Below are 15967 nucleotides of genomic sequence, written 5' to 3'. Positions count from 1 at the left end.
CTTGGGTACAAAGATACCTAGGTACAACTTCTTCAGTTACAAGATCTTAGAAAATAGAGAAATAAAATGCCCAGCATTGCAGAAATAGAAAGTTCAGAACAACAGTCTTCCAACCCAGACTGTGCTGGCACCTAGCCTCTGGTCCACGCAGGCTTCACCTCGAGGTTCATGAGGCTGGGAGATCGCTCTGGAATCATGTTGAGACCAGGCAACCACACTGAGACCATACCAGGCCAAGAAACTGCCACATACTGCCAGAAGACTGCCATGCTGGGCCGAGAAGACGCCACATCAGAGGGCCGCTGTTTTATTGTCACATGTACTCAAGCACAGGGTACAAGAGTACTGTGAAAAGTGTACAATGTCGCCACACGTGGCTCCATCTTTGGTACAAAATACCTAGGTACAAAATCGCAGTTACAAAAGTAGAAAAACAAAGACACAAGTTAAAAAGTTCAACACTACTGTCTTAGTATAAATGTGGAAAATTAAAGAACTAAAGTTAAAGTGTCAAAGATTACAGTCCTTTCTTAAGTCATGGGCCTACAGACGTTCCAAGCTGGGTTTTCCCCGATAGGGTTCGCTCTCCCCTGTGCTGTGCATGCTTTCCCGTGCTAGGAACCCACCTGTGTTCACCAGATGCCACTGATCTCCATCGGGCATGCCAGGCTTCACTGCCACTGGCAAAGCTTCAGCCCTGACCACTGCTTTACCACTGCCATCATCCTTCGCGACTGACCGCCACTGTTGCCACCTTTCACCACTCACCACCGTCATCTGTTGCCGCCATTGCATTGCTGCCACCATCCAGGCTCGCACTGTGCCCCAGCCACTGCTATTGTCTGTTGCTGCATTAGGTACCTCGTTGCAGAGTCCCACTTGTACCGCTCCAGACATCAATGAAGCCGCAATGCCGCCAATTGTGACCAGCTGCCTCATGGCCAATCGTCAAACTCCCCCAGCCGCTGCCACCACTGCCTCCACAAGCAAGCTGTAAATAATAAACGACTAAAAGAAAGAAAGAGGAAAGAATGAAAAAAGCAAGAAAGGCATGCGATCAGTGCAGACAAGCTCTGGTGAGTAGCCCTACTCCGCCTCCGCCTTGACTAAGATATGAAATGTTCCGGAATTCTTTTGGTCTGGCATCCTGGTAAATGCAGTCGTCACTGGGATCTTTTCATAAGGTTTTCACTGAGGTGATGTTAAGCAGTCTTCCAGAAGCTTCTCAGAAGAATTGCTACATCAGTTTTCCAGCTCTTACACTAGATTCTAAAGGGGTTCCTCAAAAATGTAGATATGAGTTAGGTAGCTTCTCTCTTGGCCAGCTACACCCCACCCAACTTTTCCAAACAATATCCAACAACCCAAAACTCCAGACAGCAGTACATTCAGACATGTGACTTATCTGTAAACCAGTCCAAGTAGTTCCATAGTCTAAATGGCTCCAGTTATTCGCTTGGTTAATTGTTTCTTCCAATATGTGTTTTTGAGAGTCCAAAGTGACCATCCAGAAACTTGTCTTTTTTTTAAAAAAAGACAAGTCCTCATAAATGTATTAATAATGGAAGTACATTAATGAGGAAAAATATTTTTGAGTTTCATTTAACTCAATTAGAGAGCAGAATTAATTAGATAGATGGCAGGGTGCAAGGATATAGTGGCTGTTATAGCTGCATAGAGTTCTGGCCTAATATTAGATCTCATGAGAGATGATAAATGACTTCATCCAAATTAGATCTATCTTTTCACTTTAGGCTACCATATTATCAGGCGCTTGTGTGCTTAAACAAGGTGGGGAATCTGGGCATCACTAAATCTCCTTTGCATTCTCTGAAAGATATTGGCCTAAATATTCTGATGGCCAGAGAGTCACTGGAGCAGGAGTAATTGGAGTTATTTGATAGGACCATATGGAATTTCCAAAGCAGCAGACTCTATGAGAATTGCCTGAGAAATTTAAACTTTTGATTGTCAATTCCCTTGCATTTGGAACCCACCAGAAAAGCCCCTAATTAGAAACTTCAGAGGTTCTGAGTCAATTCTGTTTAATAGTTACCCAGAAAGGGGTAGAGGATTAAAAACCTGCCCTAACTGCTGAGTTACAGTTAAACCAAAAACCCTAACCACAGACTGATAATTGATCCGACAGCCCTCTTATCCTCGACAACCATCCCCGACCACACTCCCTCTCTCTCTGGCCTGATGACTTTACGCACAATTAGACCCTGGCCCAACCTGAAATTTCTACTCAGTTCCTCTACCAAATCCAACAAACATCGTCCCAACTGAAATCAACACTTTGCCCTCACTTCCCTGTCAGCCTGATCTCTCTTCCCTCCAACTCCTCCCACTGCCGGACCAGGCACCCCCTAACCTACCCAAACACTTCTTCACTTACCTGGCACCCCGCTCAGTTAGCACACTAATCACATCTAACCTGGCACCCTAAACACCCCAAACAGCTGCCAGCCTAACCCTACACTTACCTACATTCTACCCTTCCACCGGAACTGTCCAAGTGACTGGATATGCTGTTGGTCATTTAAGTCTCAGACCACAGCACACTGCTAAAAATGGAGACATGATTTCTGCACAGATCTCCTTTGCTGCTGAACTCGTACATTCCTGAATAGGTTTGTAACAGGAGACCTTGTCCAGGAATCGCAAATGCAGAAGCCAGATACATCATAGATTTCCTTAGAATTTATAAAGGTTATAAAGCAAGATCTAAAAGTTAAGTGCTAATTTCTGTCTTAATAGATTTCTGTACCTTGTTCTAGAAATGGCATGTGTACTAAACTGTCTGTTTCTCCCTAACCAAAAGCAAACTATTGTGAATGCTGGAAATCAAATAAAAGCAGAAAATGCTGGAAGGTCAAGTAGCATCTTTGAGAGAGAGATAGATTCTCTTGACCTGTTTCTCTCTCCATTGATGATCTGATCTGCTTTTATTTCAGATTTACAGCATTTTTTATGATTTGATTCATTTACCAAAAAGTTAACATGCTTCAATCTAAAGTAAATTTTGCTAAATTTACCAATCTTGACTATAAGACAAACAACTTCATATTTTTTCAAGAATGATCCTATTCAGAAATCAATCTTTATTTAGATTTTATAGTTTACACAGTTCCACTGTTTTAATGATATCCATTATTGGCTTACATTAACTGATCAGTAATACAAAACTGCACAAAGGTAACTTGCAGTAAATGGCTGCCTGTGATATTGGCTATGTGGACAAATGTTGAAATTTACTCATATGCAAGGGGGTTGTGTTAGTGACAAACAAGTACAAATGCTGTGGTACTGTTCAAGCATATTCCCATACTACAGCACATTATGAACCATGCTGTTTCAATCAACCTGTTGTAAATCAACTAATTTTCACCTTAATTACAAATAACCAGTTAAAAATTCCATCTGTCTTTACAGAACTTGAATAGATTCAAGATTTCATTAGCAAAAAAAATAGAAACATCAATAACTTGCACATAAAAATCAGACTGAAAGCTGCACTGCTCACAATATTTTGGCTTCTACAACTAAGCCTGAATTCTTAAAGCAAGCCGGAAAATAAATGTTGTTTTTGATAAATAGTCCCGTTACAGCTGTCAGAACATTAGCTGCAGCTTTACAACACAAAATTCACTGCAGTAGTTTTTTAGTAGTATACTGGCAGCTACTAAAGTAAATCAAATAGGATTATACTCGTCTATTACTTATAAAGAGCACACAACTCCTCTCTTTCTGTAGCAGAATGTCACGTCTGTCTTGATTCTCTGCCTGCAACGCAGTTCTGCATATTTTCAAATGTAGTGTTGTTATCCACACCTTCCGGGAATTCCAACTTCTCGCAGATTAGCTTTTTCAGGGGTAAATACTTTGAGATCTCATTCGGATCAGTAAAAAGATACTGTGGAACATTCTGAAACAAAAGTGAATCTGAATAGGTTTAGGGAATTACATGCAAAGTTTTTTTAACCTCCTCCCACCAATCCAGGGTCCTGAAAATGTACTATGAGATTCTAACTCATCAATACTTAACACATTCACCCAAGTATTTCAAACTAGTTAACACATGCAGTAAAATGGCAAAAGAAAAAAATATCTGGAGAATGGTAGAAAGAAATTTTTGCGTAGAATGCGACAGCATAATTTCAGGGCCCATTTATTTTTAGTCAAAAGCTGGCCCAAGCTTTAATATGCCATAAAATGTTTGGATCATAAAATAGGCTGACAGTTCCTTACTATACATATAGAACTCAACCATGGTGCTGCCTAAAGTGCTGTTGTTTTTACAACTGATCTGTAAATGCATCCTTTGTAGAAGGATTACCCTCCCAATCTAGGGCACTAAAATGAGCGCACACAAAGAATTTCCACAAACACTACTTCGCATGAAAGGTGAAATTAACAATCTCAGGTCATCATTCCATCAGATTTGGCAAAACAGGACAGGAGTTATGAGGAAATCTGACATGCAATTTACTTTTGCCAACTGTTCACATGTGTTGCATTTCCAAAATGCCTGGTAATCTTTTAATTTTTAAGTAATTCAATTACAAATTCCAGACACTTCAAAAAATTTACCTGAAGAGCAGATATACTACTTTCCCGGGAGCTGTATTCAGAGAGAAGGTAGTTTTTGTCAGCCTTTGAAAAAGAGAAAGAAATGTTTTTCTTCATTAAAAATTTATCTCACCTTTCATAGTTCTTCACTTTTTAAGTTCATATACTGTTGTTCCAGATCTCTCTGGAAAGGACCAGAATGTATGGTCTAGATCTTTAAGGGAAAACATTACTGCTGCTTCAACTTCTGTTTTGGCACAGTTCAATGTTTTTTCCTTCAACATATTCTTTTCAGTTCCTATAAGGGCCTGGGTATGGGGTTCTGATAAAAGGTCCTGATAAAGGGTCGTTGTTGAAACATCATCATATTTTCTTTCTTCATTCTTTGCCATGTTCAGTATTTTCTGTTTTGTTCCAGATTTCCAGCATCAGCAATGTTTTATTTCTTATTTTGGGTTTAGGGAAGAACTAAGAATGGCCTTAAATTTTGAAAACTGCAAAATACATTTTTGTATAAAATAATATAGCCTCCTCTCTGAAAATTGTACAGTTATAGATGAGGAAGGTTATGCAATCCATCTTTATTTAACCATTCAGAAAAAAAAACAATTGCCCAGTAGTGTTCAAGAATGTTTATGTTAAAGGTGTTAGTCATGGTAAAAACCCCAAATGGGGTTATAGGGAAAGGGTGGGATGCTCTTTGGAGGGTCAGTGCAGACTCAGTGGGCTGAATGGCCTCTTTCTGCACTGTACGGATTCTATGAAATTCTAATTGTAGAGTTCCTTCATATCTAATTATTTCTTAAATCATTCTATCGTTTTCATCCTCATTGCTCAGTCATGTCTTTGTCAAGTGTTGAAAACATTAAATAAAAAGTGGAAAGACAAAGATGGAGAGAGAAAAACCCAAAAGAATATGGTGGTATCGTAGAAGTTTTATTTATTTGGCAAATTTCAGCTGACAGCCTCTGAGCTATTGGAGCAAAATTACCAAGAAAATCTATTCTTGCACAAAACAAGACTGAAGGCAAAGTGGAAGGCAGTCACAAAATGATTTGAAAGGCAAAATCTATTTGTATGTAGAGGCTTCATGAACAAGGTTGACTATGTGGCATTTCAGCCCCAAAACTGCTATAAGACAAGAAAAAAATGGCCAAGATTTTTCATTCCCTCAGAAAGCTTCACATGGGAGTTAGTGATCTTTTTGACAAGAACTTTAACTTTCTTGATGTGCAATTGGACAGGCTGTCCAAGTAGCCTATCACATTAAAAAATTCTCAGACAGCCAACTAGTAAATAAAAAGCACTAATCAAATCACATTTTAAAAAATTTGCAGACAGCAAATATCATGATTGCAACATACACATGGAGTAAAAGTAGGGATGCTGAAATATCATCAGCAAACAAAAAATAAGAACTTTTTTAAAAATCCTGTAATTAATCATAAAAGAGGCATTTAACATTACACAAATACAAAATTATATTCTCAGGGGCAAATCAGTTATTCAGCTGTAGTTATTTCCCAAATGGCCATTAAATCTTTTACGGAGTTTCTTATGGGAGACAGGAGAACAGAAAAAGGGCAAGTCCTCATTAGATCTGATGGTTTTGCTGATTGCTGACTTTGTGTTTGGGCATGGGGAGAGGAATGGGTGTCCACAACAAAGCCTCACTACAACTACAGACATTAGTATTAATTTGAATTTGTGGTTAATAGCAGTAAACATTGTATCATTAAAAAGCTGGACTATTGCAGAGACTTGGTGTCGGCAACACGAGAAGTATTGCATTTGAGGTTGAAATAGGGACACACTTCCTGTAAAGAGTAGGAGGAAACATAGCAAAACATATATGTCATTCATACAGCATTGGATTGGAAATGATCATCGAACTTGATTCTGTGTTCCAATTATTCTTATCCAATGGAAAATCCAAAAGGCTCATGGAGAATAAATAAGAATGGATGATAACTCTGCACAGTACAGACTTAAAATTACAGTTCATCTGCATGTATTATAGTTACTAAATTATATCATATTTTGTTTTAATACCACAATATGAATACAATATATAGATAAGGTAAAGGGCACTTATGGTCTCGTGGTTATGTCCCTACCTCTGGGCCAGAATGCCTGTTTTCAAGTCCCAGAGGTGTGTCAAAATATTTGTAAATAAGTTGAGTTAAAATATCAATAGAAAACGTAAATAATTATTATCCATCCTTACCTCATGATAAACTCTCGTATCATTTGTTCGTATGAGTACTCCATCAACTCTCAAGAAAAACCGCAGCAGCACAAAGAAACTAGATGGCATCACTCTCTTGAAAAACAGATGAATAAGTTATTCAAATACACTGCCACAAGCCTCTACTTCTCCTTCATTTTCTTTCCTTTTCAACATATATTAAGTTTGCTTTTGAAAATTACTACTGTATCAACTTCCTACACTCTTTCACACAGTGCATTCTAGACCACAACTCACTGAGGAAAGGAAATATCTCTGATTCCTTTACCAAACATCTTAAATCTGTGCGCTTTGGTAATGCATCGTCTTCCTGGTGAATAGTTTCAATTTGTTTAATCTTATCAAAATCCTTTGAACATGTCCGCTATATAGATCTCTGTGGAGACAGAAGCAGAGCTAACATTTCAGGTCAATTACTTTTTATGACAACTGGCAAACTTTAGAGCTATAATACATTTTAAGCAAGCAACATGTTATGGTAATAATAAATCCTGGTATTGTAAAAATTGGAAATAGTAAAGGGAAAGTCTGTGACAAGGGAGCTGGAAGACAGGAGATATTAAATTATATAAAAGCTGACTGTGAAAGGCAGAAGAAGATAGTAAGGGGATATGTAAGTGAGGAAAGATGGATTAATGAACTGTATATATATGTATGTGTATGAAGAGCAACATCAACGACAGTAGAGATAACAAGGTGTAGAGCTGGATGAACACAGCAGGCCAAGCAGCATCAGAGGACCCTTCTTCAGAACTGAAACGTCAGCTTTCCTGCTCCTCTGATGCTGCTTGGCCTGCTGTGTTCATCCAGCTCTACACCTTGTTATCTCAGATTCTCCAGCATCGGCAGTTCCTATTATCATTGACAGTAGCTACCCAACATCGGAACAAAAAAATCTTAAAGATATGGGATCTGAAGTAGTTAAACTCCATTTGAATCTGGAAGGCTCTAATATTATCAAAAAAAACACAGATGCTGTTCCTCAGTCTTTAGGCAAATATCACTGGAATAATGTAGGAGACCAATGACAAATTGATCAGACTAGGAGAATCACATCTCTAAATGTTTCCTTTTCTAACAAGAGATCATCAATCTAAAGCACTAACTTTGTTTCGCGAATTTTTCTGGTCCTTAATTCATATCTGCAGCATCCACATTATCTTTCTTTGTCCTTCATCCTATTACCATTCTGAGAAAGCTCTTTAACCTTCTCGAAGGCTTTGACATTCTGCCTAAAATATGTGGCCAGAATTGGAGTCATAGATGGACACAGTATTTCAATTAAAGTGTATTTGGTGATTTTATAAAGACCACAAACATATGGGCAGAAGTATACCATTTGACCCATCAAGTCTTCTCTGCCATTCAATGAGACAGTGGCTGAAAAAATACTCAACTCCACTTTCTTGGCTTTCCTCCCATAAGCCTCAATTCCCTTACTGATTAAAAATCTGTCCATTTCAGACTTAAATATACTTAATGACCCAGCCTCAACAGCCCTCTGCAGTAAAGAATTCCACAGATTCATCAGCCTGGGAGAGAAAAAATTCCTTCTCATCCTGTCCTGACCAGGTAAACCTCTTGCTCTGAGATTATGTCCTCTTATCCTCAACTTACTTCACTATGTGAAACTACCTCTCCACATCTATCCTACTAAGGGTTTCAATTAGGTCACCTCACATTCTTCTACACTCCAAAAGGCCAGGTCCAACCTACTCAACCTCTCTCTGTAAGAAAATCACTTCACACCCAGAATCTAGCTAGTTAACCTTCTCAGGACTGCCACCAATGTCAGTACATCTTTCCTTAGACAAGGAGATCAATATTCCACATGTGATCTGATGAGTGCCTTGTATAGTTTAACAAGACTTCCCTCTTTATATATTTCAGTGCCTTTAAAATGAAAGCCACAAGTCCATTTGTCTGCCCTATTATCCACTGAGCATGGCTGCTGGCTTTTCATAACTTATGCATGAGGATGCCCAAATCCCTCTGTGGTGAAGATTTTTTAAATCGCTGACTATTTCAATAATATTCAGTTCTTTTATTATTCTTGCCAAACTACATAAACTTGCATTTTTCCTCCTTATATTCCATCTACCAAGTTTCTGCCCAGTCACTTGACTTGTCTATAACCGTCTGTAGACTCTTCGTATCATCATTTCTTCCATTTTTGCGTCATTCAGAAACGTGATAATAGTCCATTCACTTCCATCATCCAAGTCATTAATACATAATGCCCCAGCACCAATCCCTGTCACTCTACTACTTGCAGATTACCATCCTGAAAATGTCCCTTTTATCCCAAATTCTCTGCCTTCGATTGATTAGCTAACCCACTAACCATACTAATATACTATCCCCAACAGCATGGGCTCATATTATTAAGTAGCCTCACATGCTGTACATTAACTATATTACATTCACTGGCTCCCCTTTTTCTACCCGACTTGTTACCACCTCAAAAAATTCTAATAAATTTGTCAGGCATTATTTCCACTTCATGAAGCCATGCTGACTCTGCTTGATTATATTATGCATTTCTAAATGTTCTGCTGCTGTCTCCTTTATAATAGACTCAATGTTTTCCCAATGATAGATGTTAAGGTAACTGGCCTACAGTTACCAGTATTTTGTCTCCCTCCTTATTTGAATAAAGGTGTCACATAGGCAGTCGTCCAATCCTCTGGAACTGTCCAAGAAACTAAGTATTCTCGGAAGATTACGGCCAGTGCATTCACTATCTCTGTAGCTACTTCCTTTAAAATTTAAGGATGTAATTCATCAGGTGCAGTGGACATTTCATCCTTTAGTCCCATGAGTTTGCCAAGTACCTTTTTCTCTGGTAAAGGTTATCGTATTTGTTTCTCTTCATGCACGCCACCCCCCAGCTTCATTTTAAAATCTGACTGGCATTATGACGGGAACCAAAACATCAGGATCAGCAATGCACAGAGAAGAATAAAAACTGTTGGTGAAGGAAAATGAAATTAAGAATATTACAGAAATGATTTAATACATGCACTGCATGATTTATTTCATTGGCCTGATCCAATATGATTTACTCCAAACAAAAACTTAGCAAAACAATGATTTCACTGGTATTCCTTTAATGTTTAAAGTAGGATATTGGGATAAAAAAAACAAAGCCACAGTTGTTATCCAGTAAAAAAAGGCCACCATTCATTGAATCACAGAATGTTCCAATGCAGATGGCTCTCTGCACGAGCAACTCAGCTGGCCCCACTCCTCCAATTTTTTCCAGTAATTCTGCAAATTCTTTTCTCTTTAAATAATTATCCAATTTGCTTTTGAAACTCATGATTAATTGTGCCTGCATTCCACTCTCAGACAGTACATTCCAGATTTTAACTATACACTAGGTGTTTATCCTCTGTCAGCTTTGGTTATTTTACCATCCATTTAAACCTGTATCCTCTGGTCCCCATGCTTCTATCTATTCAACAGTTTCTCCCTATTTTCACTGCTCAGACCCTTCAGGATTTTGAGCAACTCTCTCAAATTTCCTCTCCAAGGAAAATAGCCCAAGTTTCACCAAGCAATGCACGTAACAAAAGGTCCTAACAGACTCATACAACACAGAAACAGGCCTTTTGGCCCACCACATTTATGTCAACCAACAAACACCATAACTCCAATAATCCCACTTACCTGTACTTGGATAATAGCCTATGTCCTGGCATTTTAAGTACTCATCCAGATGCTTCTTAAATGTTGCTGAGTTTCTGCCTCCACTGCCCTCTTGGGCAGCACGTTCCATATTTCTACTACCCCCTGGGTAACAAAGGTCTCTCTCAGGTCTCCTCTAAAGCATTTGCTCCTCACCTTAAACCTATGCCCGCTGGTCTAAGACACATCTGCCATGGAGAAGAGATTGTCGCAATCTACACTGTCTATAACTGTCATAATTTTGTACACTTCGAACAGATTCCCCCTCAGCCTCCTCTACTCCAAGGTAAACAAAGCCAGCCTATTCAGTCTTTCCTCATAAGTGAGTTTCTTCATCCCAAGTAATATCCTGGTGAATCTTGTCTGCGCCCTCTCCAGTGCAATCACAATCTTCCAATAGTGTGGCGCCGGAACTGCCGTGAATGTAGTCATGATGTTGAAACTGTTGAAATAGGCTTTGTTGAATGAATAATTTTATCTGAAAAACTGCATTTTGTCTGTATTGTTCATTATTTTTCACTATAATTGTTCATTATTACTGTTCAGCAACCTCTTTGAAAAAGAAATTTTACATTTATAGAATGTCAAGTTTCTTCATTGTCATAAATCAATAGGTTTTAAAATGTTTCAAAAGTCTTTTCGATATTTTAACTTTTACCTGAATAAAGTGGATTTTCCGATCTTTATTTTGCTATTATAAAATTAGTTAAAGTTAAAACCTAAAAAAAAAAGGAGTGGGCGGGATTGTGTAGTTATTCATTGAATCGCACAACAGCCAAAGGATCTAATCCTACTCCTAATTTGTATTTTCAAACCAAAAGCTCTATCACCAAGGGGACAACAGCTGGTATAAACAGTGTCTTGTACCACAGAATGTTAATTAACAATTGTAATCCGTTCAAACACTTGCATTATGCTCCCACTTTCCCTTCCTTCAGTCTGGCACCCATTTAGAATTGTAATCTTTGTTTTATGTTACCTTTCCCTCACTCCAGACAAAAATATATCACCACCATTCTCTGTATTATATTTCATCTCCCACATATTTTCATCAGCCTGTCAAAGTCTGTAACTTTTCACAGTTTATAGTTCTCGATACTTTCAACACACAGGACAGCTGCACATTTTGAAACTGCATCATGTATATCCAAGTTCAGGTCATTAATATTGATAAGAAAAGGCAATGATCCCAGTACTTACCCCGGAGAATTCACTATATATATTTTATTTTCAGCTTTCACTGCTTACGGGATGGTGTCATTAACAACTTTTGTAATGAGAACAGCAAGATTATACATCTTACCACTTTCACACTGAGCATGGAGACACCATGGTCATGAAGTTCATCTTCAAACAACAAAACTTCCTCAAAATACATGATCTGCTCTCTCGTTTTCAATTTTTCCAAATCAATACGTTCAGTTGTAGGAGTAACCTAGGAATGAGATGAATGCGTATCACTCAACCAACTAAAGAATGGCTACATATTACTATCTAATAACAAAGTTATTACATGGATAAAATTATCCTTGGACATTACAATGACACTAATAAGAAGGCAAAGAGTTCATAAATTTGATAACATTTTGAAGATTCACTTCATTAGACCAAATTTCCAGCCATTATATATAACCATGTATCTATAGAATATTCTTAAGCACTAATACTAATATAACAAATAGGTGGAGTAAAGTCAACGTTGTCACAAATTACCTTTAGCTTTAACTCGTCACCAAGTAATGTTCCTTTATAATCTGTAGTAAAAGTCCAATCATAGGGTTTAACAACTTCTTTAGAGTGTTCGGAATCGGCCCTAAGATTAAAACAAATAATTATCTTAAATTTATTATGCAAAACCTACTCTAATTCATTCTGCAATCAGGCAAAACTCACCTCCAAATTAAGATAATCCCAGCATAATGCACTCTTAACTATGAAATTGTAAAATATAGTAATACTCTGATTCCAATATCTGAAAATTAATCTGAATCACCTGTGAAAAAGAAAACTTCAAATACAAGATATAAATAATCAAACTGGCACCATATTAGCAACGATTAAAACCACTGGTTCTTATTTAAGACATTACCTGCTAAACTAAATAATATTTTTTGGACTTAAGGTATCTGACCTCACCTGCTTTCTTGCCATGCCTCCGCACATGCAACTTTCACTGTGCCATGGCCGTTATCCACTGTCCTTAAGGCATCTGTAGCATTAAATGAAATTCCAAATCCTCCCGCATGTTGCACTTTTAAGACATTATCACCAAACAACATCTCTGGAAGGGAATGCATTTTCATTTCCTGAGCTAACCTGTATTGTTAATCAGTCAAGAGTAGAGTTGAAAACATTAGAATAGACAGCATCCATTATAGTACTTTTACTTAAATTACACATCATCAACAATGTCACCAATCAGCTGGAAGATCTAGGTTTAAATATTTTCTAATCAACTCGTTCATAGATGTTATTACACACCTCAATGTCCCACCTGCCCTACAGGAGATTCACCAGTTGAAGCTTCCTAGTCTAAAGGTGAGGACACTACCATTGCTCCACAAAAGGACCAAAGATCTAGGTTTACATTCAAGTGTAAACTAAAACAAAATTATGGATCCAATTTATTCAACATAAATCCCAATTCTTGAGGATACGTTCTATTAAATTTTAGCTAAACTTCTTCAGAAGAAGGGTCTAGGCCCGAAACGTCAGCCTTCCTGCTCCTCTGATGCTGCTTGGCCTGCTGTGTTCATCCAGCTCTACACCTTGTTATCTCAGATTCTCCAGCGTCTGCAGTCCCTGCTATCTCTGAAACCATACCATATGACCATTTTGCTATGTTACAGACAAGCTTAGACTTAACCACCTGAACAATAAGGCTCTGGCTCTGAAAAGAAGTAGCCCAGATGTCTGATCATGTAAGTTATACACATGGAATCCACTATAACCCAAAAATATTTGGGGTAACTGGACAATTAGATAGAGAATCATGTGACAAGCCACCTAACCCATTGTATGTTTCAGCACTTGCTTTCTCTGCAAATCAGGACAAGCACTTTCGATGTTGAAAAATTAGCAATCTCATATGGGTCTCTATCTCAACAACTTGCAAGTTTCGAACCCTGTCTGCAAATTCTTCAGCTCCATGTGTCACTGAGATTTTGTAAAAAAAACTCAACATAGCAGCTATCTTCATAAGGACAGATAAATCATCTATCTATATCTTTAAACATCCTCAACAATGAACTCAGGAAGATTACCAAGCTCAACTTGAAGCCTTCAAAGTCATCAAATGTTAAGAGCCCAATCCCTTTTACTTTGCTCAACTAAAATTGCTTCATCTATCCTCCCAAACTGTCATCTATTTGTATGTGTGATAGTTGGAGGGATTTTCATCAGTTTCAGAGAACAAGTACAATAAAAATTAATCCTTTCTTCCTTTCAAAAAAAATCAAGGACATTTGCCTCCTTATCCTTTACTGTCACAGCACATAAACAGTTTAACACTCACGGATGTTTTTGGTAGCCACATCCTTTTTGCTAAAAACCTATTATAGTTAAATGATGAGTAGATAAAGGGGTCCCCTCTTGCTGGACCTGACCCCAGGAGACAATTTATTTTTTTGACTATAACAGATAAGGCACTGAACTTATAAATGTTTGACTTATCCTGATCCAGGATCAGTAAGTTATTATTTCTACTTTTTGCAAATGGAGATATTACTAGACAGTAAGTTAGTTTAGAAATCAAAGAAGTTATTTTCATACTTTTCAATGTCCTTTGATTTCATAATATGGCTTTTGTTGGCAGTTAGTTTCCATGGTCCAAAGTTAAATTCTTGCTTGCTGTTTTTGAAACTATGTGTTGTCATAGCGGTCGAATGTCACCTAGAAGAAAATATTCAGTTAATTCTATAAATCATCTCAGTTATAGTGTATGTATAGTGGTTGTGCAAGCATATCTTTGATCACATAAATACTAGAGATTGAAGACTATAAGCATACAGTGTATTATAGAAATCACTTTTATATATATCTGTTTATTGTTAAGAGACTTGACTCCATGCTAGAGGTGACCAGAGGGTGTTTCTGTAAATAATGAAAATATAGCTTTGAAGGCTGTAAATTAATGATGCATTAAATATTTACAGTTACATCATATAATTCAACATTATTGGTCTTTCCAGAGCTGCTATGCAGTCAGCTAAATAAAGAAGCTCAATCAAACAACAGACAGCAATTTCCACAATACACTGCTGTTGCTCTTAGTAAGCACTCTGCATGACAACTCTTAGCATGTACCTGAAGGCTGATCTCTTTCTACTTCCAATAAAGCACCATTACATTCTTCAGCGAGATCAAAACAAGGGACATCTGCAAGACATTAAGTTCACTATCTTGGAGTAGACAATATAATCAGAGATGATCAGAGAAGTTCGGTGAAATTCCTGGGTAACTGCTACGGTGAAATCATCACCTCTATCATCTAGAAAAACAGGGTGCAGGTGCATGGGAACACCATCATCTCCAAATTTCTTTCCACACCGTCCTGACTCGGAAGCATATGACCATTCATTCATTGTTGTTAGGTTAAAATCCAGAACTTGTTAACGGGATGATGGGTGGCCCTACTCCTCAAGAACTGCAGCGTTCCAGGAAAGCAGCTCCCCGCCACTATTTTTTTAGGGCATGAGGGCAAAATACATAACTTTTAATCATCAACTTTGAAAGCCGAAGAATTAAATTAAAATAGAGGAAAACCCCAGCGCACTCAGGCTGTGGTTCTATGCTACTCTCAGTTATTTGCATCTCCGAGCTCCGCACAAGAATCTGTAATTGATTGCTGCAGTTCCCCCGAGCCCTGACCCCCACTCTCTCTCCGATCACCCCCTGTCATACGGTTTGATACTTACTTTGCTCCATCACTACACCCACCCCACATCGATCTCCCCGTCCGGACCACCTGCTCCTCACCTGCCTCCCGCTGGTGACTCCAGCCCCACGATCCGCCGCCGCCGGTGCTCCGGATTTCCTAGGCCCCGGTCCGCCGCTAATCCGGTCCCACATCGCCGGAACCCGCCAATCGTTCCGAGCTGAAAGGTCCCACTGACTGGGGGATACGGCTTTTCCTCCCACAGAGAGGGAGAGGACCTTTCAAACAGCAGTCCCGCCCCCCAGCCGCGCGCCTTTGGTCTGTGTACAGTTTGTGAGCAAACCCAGACAGTCATTTCAATTCCTCCTGCAAAAAAAAGTGTCCCGGGAGCCCGACCGAGGAAGATCCAGCAGCAGATACCCCTCAGGTTCACCCTTTCCACCCCCAACCCTCACTCTCTTCCACCCCATCTCGTCCCCATTCCCCCCACCCCTCTCCTCACCAACCGCTTCCCCTCCACATCTTTTCCCCACTATGCCCCCATCTCTCCCCGTCCACATCTCTCCCCCACCATGCCCCCA

The 15967-nt window shown here is 38.8% G+C and overlaps 1 protein-coding gene across 4 annotated transcripts; it reads right to left on the bottom strand.

The window, feature by feature from the left end:
* Positions 1–3084: 3084 nt before the first annotated feature.
* On the bottom strand, positions 3085–15618 carry tiprl (TIP41, TOR signaling pathway regulator-like (S. cerevisiae)). Of its 4 annotated transcripts, XM_048602844.1 has the most exons (9): positions 15488–15615; positions 14816–14887; positions 14282–14401; positions 12647–12826; positions 12224–12323; positions 11814–11945; positions 6800–6895; positions 4594–4656; positions 3085–3928 (listed from the first exon to the last, which is right to left on the bottom strand). In XM_048602844.1, the coding sequence occupies exons 3-9, from the start codon at positions 14383–14385 to the stop codon at positions 3764–3766; spliced, it is 840 nt and encodes a 279-aa protein (XP_048458801.1). In that variant the 5' UTR covers positions 14386–14401; positions 14816–14887; positions 15488–15615; the 3' UTR covers positions 3085–3763. The 4 variants fall into 4 exon arrangements, with proteins under 4 accessions (XP_048458801.1, XP_020383304.1, XP_020383305.1 ...); XM_020527715.2 differs by lacking the exon at positions 14816–14887 and having other exon boundaries at positions 15488–15617; XM_020527716.2 differs by lacking the exon at positions 14816–14887 and having other exon boundaries at positions 15427–15606.
* Between the last annotated feature and the right edge of the window lie 349 nt (positions 15619–15967).

The sequence above is a fragment of the Rhincodon typus genome, chromosome 11 (assembly GCF_021869965.1).
Source record: "Rhincodon typus isolate 14 chromosome 11, sRhiTyp1.1, whole genome shotgun sequence".
In the NCBI taxonomy this organism is placed as follows: domain Eukaryota; kingdom Metazoa; phylum Chordata; class Chondrichthyes; order Orectolobiformes; family Rhincodontidae; genus Rhincodon; species Rhincodon typus.
The sequence above is the reverse complement of the archived record's forward strand: the minus strand, read 5'-3'. Positions and strand labels throughout refer to the sequence as shown.